The sequence below is a fragment of the Triturus cristatus genome, chromosome 9 (genome assembly GCF_964204655.1).
Source record: "Triturus cristatus chromosome 9, aTriCri1.1, whole genome shotgun sequence".
Lineage (NCBI taxonomy): Eukaryota > Metazoa > Chordata > Amphibia > Caudata > Salamandridae > Triturus > Triturus cristatus.
The window spans coordinates 427,479,946-427,494,750 of NC_140592.1; the positions used below are offsets into that span (position 1 = coordinate 427,479,946).

The window sequence follows — 14,805 nt, forward strand, 5'->3', positions numbered from 1 at the left end:
CTTAAATCTAACATACCTAATGAATATTCCCCATGATCTCATTCTCCAAGCTACCAATATAAAAAACACATTTTTTAAATCATTCTATCATTTGTATAACTGGCACATAACCATTGGTCATTCTCAATGATCTTACACCATGTGAATCCCAATGAAAGAACTAAAGTTCTTAGGTAAAGGCATAATTTTGTTCTTAGTAGAAAATCTTGGGAGTGTTACAGGGAGACCATTCTATGTGTGAGCCTTTAGGGAAAGACTGTGAGGCTCTAGGGATGAGGACGGTGTGATGATGATGGTTGAGTCAGTGTCAAGCTGTTGTTTCCAACCAAAGTGCAGAGTGTCACACTGTTCAAGATGTTTTGTATGGTTAGCAAATGTTTTCCGATTGTCAGATTGCTCTCAGCCATCTGGCAGATGATTGTGAAATTAGTGGCCACAAGATATGCATTGTCCCAGCTACTACCTGCATCATTCGCCTGTCCTTATTTGTCTTCTGGATGCCAATGTTCCTTTTCTTGTAGGATAGTATTAATCATGTCCAGACCTTAACAATGCCTGGCTTTATCAGCACGTGTTCCTATCTGTTGAACAGTATGGACTTTTGATTTTCACCAACTGCCCGGGGTCTGGCATTTAACAACATATAGGCGATGGCTGAGTGGTTAGTTACAGGTGAGGTATGCCCAGCGTCAAGTGGCTAGTTGGCTGTGAAGTACAGTGCCATGCCATTGTTTTCTGTCAAGACAAATTCCATTACATTGAGGACTTGAGCCATATCTTTAGTTTAAAGGTCCTGGAGCACATCCATACTGACACTGAGTGTAGTCTGGATCAGTGGGTATTGGCCGCTACCTATTTCCTGCCATGGATCTGGCTGACTAGCGTTTGTTTGCTAGAAGACTGATATCTAACTGATGGCTGGCAACACACTGAATACAGGCTAACTGATATGGCTGTCTAGTTACCATCTTGGTAGTGGTTTGCTAGCAACTGATTTGCGGATGACTGGCTATCTAGTTTTTTGCCCTCTCTTGTCTGGCTTTCCTGCAGATGCAGATTGCAAGATCTGCTATTTAACTGCCTGCTGGTGATGGTGGGGGACTTTCTGACAGCCTAGGTGAAGGAACATCACTTGACCAGGTCTATGGTTCTTGCCTGATGTAACACTTTCACATGCATCACCTGTAATGCAACGCCCTTCCTGCGCATGATCCTATGCCTATACAATCTGTAACATTGAAAAGTATCAAGAGTGCAGTTTAGAAAAGAATCCCCACTTGAGCATCAGAACTTGCCATTGGCCATGGAACTTCCCTCTTAGGATGCCCTTGCCCTCACCCACCAAGGTGGCATGCTTCATCATCGGGTCGTGCTCCTCGTAGGGTGGTGTTGCAGGGATTCTGCTCATGCACAGAACTATGCACAGGAAACCAAGATCTCAGTGCATTGTGGTGTACCGAAAAACTCACCTCAGTACCCAGACCCCCTATCCGACTAGCATCAGTGTCTCATTCGTTCTCCGTATCATCTCGAAGCTACCAATGATTAGACAACCCAGAGCAAGCGACTTAGAATACTCTCAGGAATGGCGGGAATCAGAAACACCTTTTTGTCTTTATTCTCATAACAGTCCACAACATGAGAAATCAGAGACACTGAAAAGTTTAAAATGTTTATTTTTAACTATGTGCTCTAAGGTGCAGTACTTTGGCTAACATAAGCAGACAAATTCTTAAAAATAAAATCATCAGCATTGTTACAATACCATAGAAAACAAAGGGAGAAATCATATTACAATGATAATGGAAACAGGTCCTATAATACCTTGTGTACCACCCTCCCTGGGCTAATAAGCTAGTTTTATATAATAATAGAAGGTCTCTAGGCTTGAATGGGGAACCCAATACCTCAAAGATCAGCTTAGGTGAATCACATCACAGGATCAGCTCTGTTCTCTGTATCTGGAAAGGTTTTCTCCAAGCGTGTCTGAATTATGCATGCAAGTGCAATATTAAAGGCACCCGAGTTTCAGTTATTTGCAGCTGTGTGCTTGTTGTGTCTAGAGCGTGGGCCGATCAAACCGAATTTAACAGCCTACATTGTTATTTGACCTTGACGGGTTCTGCACACAGTGTTCAGACTAAGGTCGCGGCGCACGTCTAGAGATGTGAAAAACAGGTCGTTCTCATATGAAGAAAAAGCAGGCAAGCAGTTTCACTTGTAATAACAACTACCTGTAGTGTCGTGTGCAAAAGCAGCAAAGTGGCAAGATGGAGTTAACAGCTAAAACGCTTATGCTAACATAGCAATGTATGCAGACAAACCCCTGTCTCCACTACAGAGGGCACTGCAATGCCCAATGGGACCCATGTGGGGTCTCCATGTTGCAGTTCTTTTAGTCCATCTGTGCACCTGGAGACATTCAGTCGTCAAATTTGAGCCCTACAGCCCTTGGCTGAACTATGGTCTGAGTCGTGAAATTCCCTTGTCTCTCTTGCTGATAAAATTACACTATACGTTAGAAAGTATCTATTCATGACTTCAGTCATTGAATAGACATTCACATTAGTCATGATACCTTTATCATTTCTGAATTCTTGTTCTTTATGTTTGTTTTATGCCTGATCATGCAAATCTACACTGGTTACAAGGCCCCCAAATAACCAGCATTTAATCAGCAGGAGGACACCGAAACCCTCCAGGGCCCATGATTTTATCTATACTCTCTCTCTCTCGTTCTGCCGTCGGGCATAATTATATAGCGTCTTGAAAATAATGTCTGTTTCACTTCATAATAGACATCACAATTGTGTTGGCAGTAGACCTTTGCATACTAAATTCTCTGTGGCCGAAGACAAGTCCTGATGCCCAAGTGGGGTCATATAGGATTATTTTTTGGAACTGCACACTTAAGATTTATTCAATATTGCTTAGGGAGGATGTATGCTGGACCGTTCTTTTCTCTCATACCCCTCCTTTTTTGTTATCGTGAAGTATGCAATTTATAAAACAGTTCTCACATTCAATGTGTGCTGCACGGTGCAGCTCGCATGCAATGTGTGAACTGTTTGGAGAAATAAATACAGTTCTCCAACTTTGAGCCTGCTTCAAGGTGGCGTTATTTTTAATGCGAAGTCGGGTCTCACAAGTTTAGGAGATATGGGGGCATATTAACAACAGCATGCTATAATGATAGCAAATCGCACTTAGCACGTTTTCTATTATTGTCGTCTATCGCTGGTTGACATCGCCGTGCTCGCGGCGTATTAGCAACGCTTTGCACAGAGGCGATGTCAAAACCACTGATAGACGGCGATAAGCAGAAATATTGTGTGAAATCCTGCAATGATCATGCATTGCTAATGTAAACCTTGATAATAGGCATGTGTGTACTTAACCATTTAATCCACCTCCCATTCACAGGATGCCTAAGTCAAGTTTTAAACAGGTGTTAGATTCCTGAGATAAACACACTTAGCGCGAGTTTTCATATTGCTTCGCGGGTCAGGGTCGGCATTGTTAATAGGGCGAAGTTGTGTTTGGGACTGTTACCATGAAGTTTAGGTGAGGAACGCCTACTTTGCATGTCATTAGCGATAAATATCACTGACATGCAAAGTAGAAAAAAAACGGCAGATCTCCCAAGGAAGCAAGTGCTAACGCATGTTAGCAAGTCCTTCTAAATAGTGTGAATGAAAATTCACTGCTTCTTCCGCGAATTGCACCGAAAAAGCGGCAAATAATCTCTTGATAATATGCCCCATGGTTTAGTTTCAAAAAGGTTTGGTGCTTGCACTCGAATCCCTAAATGACATCCATTTAATGCCCCCTTGACGTAAAGACACACAAAGCAATGTAATGTACAAATTGCACTAAAATAACAGCACTTTTCTGTAGCACCAAAAGTTTTGTACTGGAAAGTAAATACCCTTTAAAGGCTGTGTGCCCCTTTGCAAGACTTTGCGGTGTCAAAAAAGTCTTGGAAAATGTGTCCCTTATGTTCTGCCCGTTTCTTTGCCATCCTGCCTCATTAAGCACTGGTGATGCCAGGGTGTTCCTGGGCGGTGATGGCGCTCTTCTTTGGGGCTTAGAACACTACACACTGGATCCTGGAGAACTATAACCATGTGTTTGCAGTTTTGACATGCTGATATTCAGTAATTCTGAGCATATGCTGTATATCATCAATGCATGCAGGAAAACTATGCATGTGTAGATTTACTGCAGTTATATGTGCAATCACTACAGGTGCCTGCGCGACCACTGCGCATGTGGAAATTAACTCAAGCAATGTTGTGCCATCAGTAACCACAAGATGATGAAGCATCACAATGCTCTATTACTTACAGGTAATCTTCAATACTCCGGGTCCCGTTGTCCTCGTCCCATTCATTACTATGTGGAGATAATCATCTCCCAACAGAAAAAAAGGATCAAAAGAATGCTGGGACACTAACCCCGCCCCTCCCACCGGGAGTACTTAAGGGGTACTTAACCAGCAACCAAGCCCACAACAGGAAGGCCGGCCGTCCGGGAGGGAGGGCGGGTCGTATGAATGGGACGAGGACAACGGGACCCGGAGTATTGAAGATTACCAGTAAGTAATAGAGCATTACCCCCAGGTCCCTTATGTCCTCGTCCCATTCATTACTATGTGGAGAATACCAAAGCAGAAAAGCCGGCCTTCCCAAACAAAACAGAAGGCAACCCAGGAAACCACACCAAGGTAGTAACCGCAGAAAGCAAAGGGCAGAACCGGCGAAACCCCAGGCAGAGCCCCTGACAAGAGGGAGCCCCACAAAACCAGGACACACCCAACAAAACAACGAGAGAACAACCAGACAACCAGACCGTACAGCAGGAACACCCCACAGCAATCAGAGAAGGGGAGAGCACGGGCACACACGCCATCCGAGGCAAGAAGGAAACAACAGCGAGGAGGCAACCCAAACAGAAAGGCCAAGAGCCACCAGGCCAGCAAGCCAGAACCGGGCAACAGGAGCCAAATCCAGGCACAGAGAACCCATGCCAGTCGAACAAAGGCCCCTAAAGAAAAGAAACACCAAGGGCACAAGAGGGCCAGAGAAAAGCGAACCCCCAACCAAAAACAATCAAAATCATCTCCGGAGAAAAAAGGCAGAGAAGCCCACCAAGGGCTGGACCAAACCAGAAGAGAAGGGAAGCAAACAACCCGACCCCAGAGAGACCAGAGGACAAACCCCCAGAACCCCAGAAAAGAGCAGCAAGCCCCATGAGAAAAAGGCCAGCAGCAGCCAACAGACCACCAGCAACCAGCCTGGTAGGCGAGAAAAAGCCCACGGACAGGGAAAGAGGGAAAACCAAGGCACCGGTGAAGGAAGAACAAACCCCGGCAGCCAACCCACCAGGCCCCGAGAGACCAGGAAACAAGGCACAAAGGGAACCAGCACCTCCAGGAAGCCCGAGCAGCAAGGTCCGCCAAGGGCAACCAACCAGGACAAAGAGACCTGGAAAAACTAGGAGGAAAAGGGAAAAGGAAGAACCACAGGAATCCCAGAACACAGCTCTAGCAAACACCCCAACCACAAACCTGAGGAAACCGGAGCAGGAAGCAACAGCCCGAAGAAGGCACACCCCGAACACCAGAGAAGGAGTGCAACTGGACGGACAAATGACCCAGAGAACCCAAGACCAAAGCAAGGGAACCCCAAGGGAGCCAACACCAACAACAGACAAGCCCAAGCCAGAGACAGGCCAGGCAGAGATGACCCCAAACAGCCCAAGCCGAAGGCAGGGGCAAAGACACAGAGGCCAGCAAGATCGAGGGCCAACAACCCCTAGAGGTCCTGAAGGAGCGGGACAGGCCCAAACACCACAGCACGGAACCCCAACCCACCAGGGGAGAGAAAACACAAACCAACCCGACCACAGAAACAACAGAAGCCAGGGTGGAACGCACAAGCATCCAAACCCAACAGCCCGGCACAACCCAAGGCAGGGCACGCGCAGGGGAGGAACAGCCAGGGAAAAAAACTGCAACTGAGGACACAGTCGGGAAGCCAAAGCCGAAGCCAAGCCACCCACACGACCAGAAGGACCCGAAGGCCCAATCCAAAAAACTGGGGAAGGCCAAAGAAGGGAAGGCCCCAGCAGAGCACGGGCCAGAGAGGAAACAGCCCCGGTGCAGCCCAAACGAAACCCAAGAGGAGGCAAGCAGGGAACACAGGAGTGGGTGACAGACCCAAACAGGCACAGCCAGAACCAGAGGCCACAACGCCAGGAACACACCACACCAGCAAGGTCCGGAACCCGATAGCAGAGGGACCAGCCACCCCACAGGCAGAAAAGACACCCGCAAAGAAGTGCCAGGCCACCCAACGAACAACCAACACAGCCCCAGCAGGCAGGGCAGGACCGCAGCAAGAGCGGAACCAGGCAACCTGAGCAGGCCGTACCAAACAGAAACCAGCAGACAACCAAGAACAGGAGCCAACTGGATGGAAGCCTGAAGGTAACAGGCAACCAAAAGCAGGCACCGCCCAAGGGCAAGCAGGAGCCATCGCAATCCGGCAGACCAGGAGAGACCGAAACACGGCCCCCGGAACAACAGGAGTACTGGGAAAAGAGGCAAAACTCTGGCAAAAGGACCACCAGAAAGGGTAGGGACAACCCCCCCGCGAACTAAGCCGGAGAAGAACATCATAGGCCAGAAGAGACCCTGTGGAGGCCAACAGCACCCGGGGAACCCAGCCAGGCAACAAACACAGACCACCCAGCAACATCACTGATACCAGAAGAGACCAGAAGAAGCAGGGAGAAAAGGCCGAAGGAAGAAGCTGAGACAACAGCCAAGAGGCCATACACAAGAAACCCCAGGGGAAGCAAAAATCCACTGAGGCACCCGAGCGGACGAGGCGCAAAGAACACCACGCAGCAGCGAGGAGCAGAGAGGACCACCAGGGCATCCCAAAGCAAACCGGCAAGGGAGACAGACCCCAAAAGTAAGCCAGACCAGCACCACAAGGCCCGCCAAGAACAAGCAGCCCGGGGAAGCAGAAAAAGAGGAACCAACACCAACCAGACAACCCAAGCAGGTGACCCCACCCAGGAGAGAAGCCTTTCCCAGGGAGGAAAAGCCAGAGGCAAAAACCCCGGAGCCCAGGACCGCAACCACCAGGCCCAGGACACAGCCAAGGAGCACCAGCCCCAAGTCCGAAGACATGGATAGCAGACAACCAGGGAAAAACGCAGCACAAATAAGCGTGCCAGGAAGAACCACGCAGAAGCGCAGGCAAAGGCAACATGGAAAGGAACCACGAGAGGCAGAACAGTAGCAGGATGACAGAGACAACAACCTGGCACTGCAGCCATTGGCACATCCTCCAGGATAAGCAAGTACAAGCACAGAGCACCACTTCAGAGACACAGAGAAAGCCAAGTCCCGCAAACACGGAGAGGAGGCCGGGACACCACCAGGAACAAGGCCCCCACCCCAACAGACAGCCCAAGGCAGCCACGAAGGCAACGCAGAACACAGGACCCGAGCAGAGCCCAACAACATGCCCCAGCCCCGTCCAGAGGAGCCTGTCAAACGGGAGGAAAAGGCAGCAGCCCAAGGAACAGGACGCAAAAGACCCACCAGGTCATGGCAACAGCGAAGGACCCCTCCACCAAAATGCAGGAGAAGCAAAGCAGAAACCCACGGAGAGCAGCACGCCTCCAGGGAGACCGAGCGAATGACCAGCAAAACCAACTGGACAACTGCAGGAGTGAGCGCAGAAAGCGAACCCCGCCCCAGGCCAGAACCTATGGCAGACACAAAGCACACAACCGTGCGCCAAGGAGCAACGGGCGAGCTCAGGACGCCAGGCGGCACTCACGAGTGCCACAAGAGAATGCACAGACAACAGGGAGCACACAAAAATAATGCACACCACACAGCCAAAGCATGTCACAAACATGGGAAACTAAGTGACACGCCCAGAATCACCCGATCCCAAAGCAAGAGCTCAGTCCGGGACAATAAACACGGGACTCTATGCCCCGGGACACCATGAAGCACAACACCAAACGGAGTCATCGGAAACACAGTGCCACCCAAGCTGTACAGGAGGCAGCATATGTGACACAGTGCAGAAAGGAAACAGGAGCGAAAAACCATCAATGACCCAACGCTGGACAGACGGACACACCCCACATCATGAGGCACGGGGTGTAAGAACCCCGGCAACCCCAGATTCAAGCCATGCGTAACAAGAACGGAGGCAGGAAGCCAGGCAGGCATCACAAAGAAGGAGGAAAACAGGTCGGGCACAGGAAGCACCACAACATAGTGGTGCACTGGAGTGCTGAATAAGAGCACCACATCCACAGTACACATGCAGGCACAGGAATGGGAGAGCAAGCGAAATGCCCAGAACCACAGGATGTGGACGCGACTCCGAGGCACGAACCCCGGACTCCAGCACCAAAGTCAGCAGCCTAGCAGATGGACCGCATGCGCACCACAGCAACAGGGGACACAACAGCCAAATGCCCGGATCCCCCTGCCAGACACCATCACCAAATGAGCTGCAGCAGCCAAAGCAATGTAGTAGCACACACTCAGCACGCGAGAGGCAGCGGGAATGAGGCCCGCATTCACCACCCCATGCCAAACTCATGAGGGCAGAGGCGGGGATGCAGCACAATAGAAGAGCGAATGCCCCGCACGTATATGGCCCCGGGTGCACCCCCGGCATCCCCAGGAGACTCCCTTGCATATCCAGGAGCCTGCCACCGTGCCCCTCCCAGGAAGGAAACAACGCACACAGCACTGCACGAACATGCAGTAGAGAATCAAAACACCGCTACGCGGACTCACCCAGAGTGGGGGCTGGAACAAGGCCCCCACTCCAACATCCGGCTCCAGAACACCACAACACAGCAAGCGTAGCACGTCTACCATCCGGTCCAGGCCCCAGAAAGACGCACCAGCCGCAAAGCGCCGGTAGCCAGGATTTCCAGCCAGGAAAAGCCATGACTCCCAGCAAGCCCGGCAGGCCGGGAGGCAGACCAACAAAGAAACGCCCCCCCTGCCTGCGAAGCCAGGCAGCCGGGCGGGGGGAGGAGAGAAGAAGCACACGCCACCCCAGCCCAGCAGGAGCAGCACCAGCATCCAAGTCCATCCTGTCGACAGACAGAAAAAAAGAACAGGCGGAATGCTGGGTAAGTACCCCTTATGTACTCCCGGTGGGAGGGGCGGGGTTAGTGTCCCAGCATTCTTCTGATCCTTTTTTCTGTCGGGAGACGGTTATCTCCACATAGTAATGAATGGGATGAGGACATAAGGGACCTGGGGGTAACGTATACCAACACTTTCTTGCTTGCAGAAATCATTCAGAGTAATTTTGTTAATCATTCACTGCAATCTGTGACCAAATGTAGTATTATTCTATTATATTGAGCAGTGACCAGACAGGATCTCAAGTTGCACAATCTACTGTAATTTCTTAATTAGAAAATGTAGATATGCGATGTTTTTTTCTGATTCGGTGTTGTGAAGATAACGGTTTTATGGACTATAGTTCTAAAAAGGTGTCAGACATCCGCTGGTCATTTTACCAACTTTGGCCATCATTACGAGTGACCTGATACCAGCTAATTTGTGCGGTAATTCCTGTAATAGAACATATCAGAATGATGCGTTTTGCAGGGCACCAGGATGTGATAAAAATGCACCCCCGCCCCCACTCAGATAACTTTTGGCATGTCAGAGTTGCCGATACTGATCTAGTGAAAAATGCGTGGGGGCAGATTTACAAGCCCCTTGCGACACTTTTGCACCGCCGTTGCATCACTTTCATGATGCAATGGTGGCGCCAAAAATACGGCAAATTTACAACGTGACGCATCTAGGGAGATGAGTCACGTTGTAAAGCCCTGCATGACATTATACCTGCGTCAGGTATAATGTTTGCAGGGTAGGCGTTCCCACGCAGGAAAGCCTCGTAAAAGTGACGTAGTGAAATATACAAGGTTTCACAGTGTTACTTTTAGGACGCCACTGCGTGAAAACGTTACGCCTGCTTGAAGCAGGCGTAAGGAGTGACAAAGTGTATTGGGAATAGGCCGCTACACAAATTGCTGGAGTTGCGTCGTGCTTGCGACACAACTCCAGTAATGCTTGACATTTTCGCCAACAGATGCATCAGAATTTCTGACGCATCTGTCAATCCTTGCACCATAGTGCGCCGTATTGTAAATACGGCGCATCTATGGTTGCGCAAGGGTTTCTCACGCAGGTGCTGGGAAACTGACGCATCTATACAGATGCGTCAGTTTCTTGGGACAAGCTGATTTTGATGCAGAAATGTGCATGTTGTGCCCCATTAAAAGAGCAAACCTCGTATGAGGCAATAATTATCCCGCAAAATATATTCTTTAGACCTTGGTGTGTGTTTTCATTGTGTGCAATGACTATCACAGATACAACTGGATCACTTTTAATGAGGGCCTAAATTAGGGTTCTCCTGATGAATAATATGAACCAGATCATATATAGTCAAATTTGCCTTCTACCAGTTTACGAAGGACTAGATTTGAGATGACATTTGACCTCGAAGAGCGCAAACCATGGAATCCTTCATAAATCTCGGCTGAACTGATCGATTAACTTTATGAGCGTCTATATATAAAAAACTGTTTACGCCCAGCATCCGATACGCGCTCTCGTCATTTCCTGGTTGACCAAATAAGATTAATATCAGTTTCTACTCACTCCTGATCTAAAACGAGTACCTTGGAATCTTTGACAAGCCTCTGCCTAATTGCTCGATTGCCCATTCGAGTGTGAATATTTACGCGACATACCGGATTTATGTTTGAGAGTATTCAGCCTTCCGTAAGACTGAATCAATAAGGAGAACAGTGCATAAAATACTAAAACTAAAGATTTAGGAAATTTCGTCACTGGTTCCCCCCTATATAAGAATCTGCCATTGGCAAACCAACGGCTGTCAAAATTTAATGTTTAACTCTAATGTAGGAGTGCTGGACATCAAACTAGGCCTTGAAGCCTTTTTCTCTTCTGAAAGACCACAGTTACACGCCCTGAAGAAGGAGCCTGTAAAGATCATTTTTTGAGCTCCGAAACGCGCGTAGGCGTTGGTCCTATGTTTAAACTATACAACCTATGATTTTAATTGTCTATATATTGTTGCTTTCTTGAGTTGCAGATTTATTGTCTTTTATTGTGTGTCATACATGTGGTATATATGTTTTTCTATTTCTGTTATGGTTGTACAATTAATCATAAATTGTGCTTCAATAGTTTGATGTGAATCATATTATATGTATTACAACACAGTATGAAAATTGTTTTAAAAAAATGATAAAAAAATGATAAAAGTAATTAATAAATAAAATAATATAGTTTTATATACCGTTGACTGTGGGTATTATTTTATTGCATGGACATATTGCCTTCAATTTAAGTGGTACAGTGTAGGAAGTCTTGTTTTTCATTAGTCTCTTTCCCTGAGCTCTTCCTCACTTATTAATATATTCAGGGTCCCACTGCTGTAATTTACTGGCAGATTTACAAGCCCTTTGCGACACTTTTGCACCGCCGTTGCATCACTTTCATGATGCAATGGTGGCGCCAAAAATACGGCAAATTTACAACGTGACGCATCTAGGGAGATGAGTCACGTTGTAAAGCCCTGCATGACATTATACCTGCGTCAGGTATAATGTTTGCAGGGTAGGCGTTCCCACGCAGGAAAGCCTCGTAAAAGTGACGTAGTGAAATATACAAGGTTTCACAGTGTTACTTTTAGGACGCCACCGCGTGAAAACGTTACGCCTGCTTGAAGCAGGCGTAAGGAGTGACAAAGTGTATTGGGAATAGGCCGCTACACAAATTGCTGGAGTTGCGTCGTGCTTGCGACACAACTCCAGTAATGCTTGACATTTTCGCCAACAGATGCATCAGAATTTCTGACGCATCTGTCAATCCTTGCACCATAGTGCACCGTATTGTAAATACGGCGCATCTATGGTTGCGCAAGGGTTTCTCACGCAGGTGCTGGGAAACTGACGCATCTATACAGATGCGTCAGTTTCTTGGGACAAGCTGATTTTGATGCAGAAATGTGCATGTTGTGCCCCATTAAAAGAGCAAACCTCGTATGAGGCAATAATTATCCCGCAAAATATATTCTGTAGACCTTGGTGTGTGTTTTCATTGTGTGCAATGACTATCACAGATACAACTGGATCACTTTTAATGAGGGCCTAAATTAGGGTTCTCCTGATGAATAATATGAACCAGATCATATATAGTCAAATTTGCCTTCTACCAGTTTAAGAAGGACTAGATTTGAGATGACATTTGCAACAACCAGCTAGTACAACATCTCGTTTTGTGACTGGAAAGTCAGTTCAAATGTTGTTTGCATTGATCACTAGTGCAATTGTAACCACAACATTTCACGACGCCAGTGCAATAGGATCTAGAATGAGTGCAAAATTACTAGGGATTGGTGCAATTTAATCATCTGGCCTGTGAGAGAGTAATATAATAATAACGCACCCCTAATCAATGGGTTAACATGTCAAATCCCCTATACAGTAGACCGATTTGCCAGCCGGTCTTAAGGCGTTTTTGACTCTTGTTCAGCGAGGGACGAAAGAGATCTCATAGGGCAGTGGTTGGTTTGCAAAGCCCGTCATCCTCGGATTGATGTCCATATCTTTTGGATCGACAGGAGAGTGAAGCCTGAAGTTCTGGAGGATGGTGACGAAAAACAGAAAGAGTTCCATCTTAGCCATACTGTCTCCAAGACAGAGCCGTTTTCCTAAGGAGAAAAAAGAGGTAAGTGAGCAATCAAGATGGTTGCTTACAGAATTTTTTCTGATAAAAAGAATCAGCCAGAGAAGAATTACCTGGTTGTATTACTCATGCATTTCCCAGAGCTGGGTGATATTTCCGTTACACCAGAATCATCTCGCACAATCTAAGGTTTGATAACGTAATTTCTAAATTTTACATCACATTCGTTGCACAAAATTGCCCAGATTACTCGATCATACCGAGTTGCATAATTATGTGCAGTTTGCGGCAACATTAGAAACCAGAACGCGAGTAGCTGCATCTGTGTTATTTGCTATATTATTTTTCAGCTCAAAATGCATCCCTGAGTCCAAAATGGATGTCCGAATGCCTTTCGCTCTAAAATATTTTGTCAAAAGCCAGCTTTGTATTTCGCGTAATTTCACATAAAATTTCCCCAAAATGTAATGTAATTATGCAAATGCAAATTAGACAGATTTCGCACGCCCCTAGTATTTACAAAGTAATTTGGAGCCTGCAGTGCTAAAAGGGGAAAAGCTAGCTGAGATGGACAAAGATATGTAAAACATAGGGGCATATCAGCAACAACCGGCGATAGTTATTGCTAAGTGCACTTAGCGCTAGGATAATTATCGCCGGCTATCGCTTGTTTTTATCGCGGAGATAGTACGCTATCAGCGACGCTTATCTCCAGAGCGATAAAAACAACCGAATTAGCTGCCAAATGTGCAATTATCGCTGGGATTCCAGCGATAATCGCACAACGTTTGGCGCTACGTTGCTGATAGTAAGTAAGTAAGTAAGTAAAAATGTATTGTTTCTGATTCATTAAAACCATTACAAAAGTTCATATTAGATACACATTTCATCAATTGAAATTTTTTTAAAAAGAAGGGAAAGAGAGATCTTAATTGTTAAGAAAATGCAATAATTATAAAATAAGAGTTTAAGAAATGTCCATAATTCCTTATTTTTCTGAGTCACCATCGTCTGTTTTGGATTGTTTGAGCGTGACTAGTTTCATAAATTTTACCAACAATCCATTCAGTTGCGGGAGTCTTGGGTCAAAGCATGCGATGACTGCTTGTCTCCGTGTACGTATACCATGTTTGTTAAATGTGGCTTTCAAGAGAGCTATTCTTTCCTCTTTTAGCTTCTTGCAGGAGCATAACAAATGTTCAATATCTTCTTTCCCTGAGCCACACAGACTACACATTTTTTTGTTGAAACATTTTTTATTAGTTTCCAAATCAACAACAACTGTACATTACATCACTGGCTCCCATGTGCCATAAAAGTAGCCCCCCTCCCAATCCCAACTCGTCCCCCCCCTCCCCCCCGTGTCAGTGCGCCCCTGTCCCCCATTTCACCCTTGATGTGCCCCCCCGACCCTGGAGTTCAATTGCAGTCGCTCACCTCCTCTCTATACACAGACTACATATAGTCCCACAGTTCCTTCTCAGCCATGGTTGTAGGTGGGGTATGGCTGGTAAAATTCCTAGCCTGTGTTTTAAAAAGACTTCTTTTGATTTCCTGCAATACCCCAGTCCGAAGTAAGCCTGTAACACAGGTGATTTGTAGGTGCTCAAAATCATCCATGCGTGGCGCCTATGGGCAAAGGTAGCTTTGTCCTCTATGAAGGAAAGTCTCTTTATGCTCTTGTTGACTACACGCTTGAATTGTGCATGCGGTAGAGAGATTTCCCATAGTTCTTTTAAACCTGTGATAGCTAGTGACTCCTCTAAATATTTGTTTGCTGGTGCGGTGAAACTGCCACGCAGATCATTCCAAAGCTGGTGGTTCAGTGTGTTTTCAGGTGAATTCTTTATTTTGTACCAGCACTTGATATACGATCCTCGTCTTGCGAGTTGTTTTGTTAGTCCACGTTCTAACCGGATGTGAGCCTGTGAGGTATATGATGGTAAGTTTAAAAGAACTCTATACGCTTTTGAAATAGTAATGTCCAGCAATTTTGCATCTGTGCCTCTTAA

At 46.8% G+C, this 14,805-nt stretch overlaps 1 protein-coding gene across 1 annotated transcript in view; it reads right to left on the reverse strand.

Annotated features, from left to right (window-relative positions):
- Positions 1 to 1,659: 1,659 nt before the first annotated feature.
- LOC146798089 (cytochrome P450 2G1-like) overlaps positions 1,660 to 14,805 on the reverse strand; it is a 698,777-nt gene continuing 685,631 nt past the window's right edge. Inside the window, exon 9 of the mRNA XM_085625309.1 lies at positions 1,660 to 12,818. Within this exon, the coding sequence (XP_085481435.1) occupies positions 12,637 to 12,818 (182 nt within the window). The 3' untranslated portion in view covers positions 1,660 to 12,636. The remainder of the gene's footprint in view (positions 12,819 to 14,805) is intronic.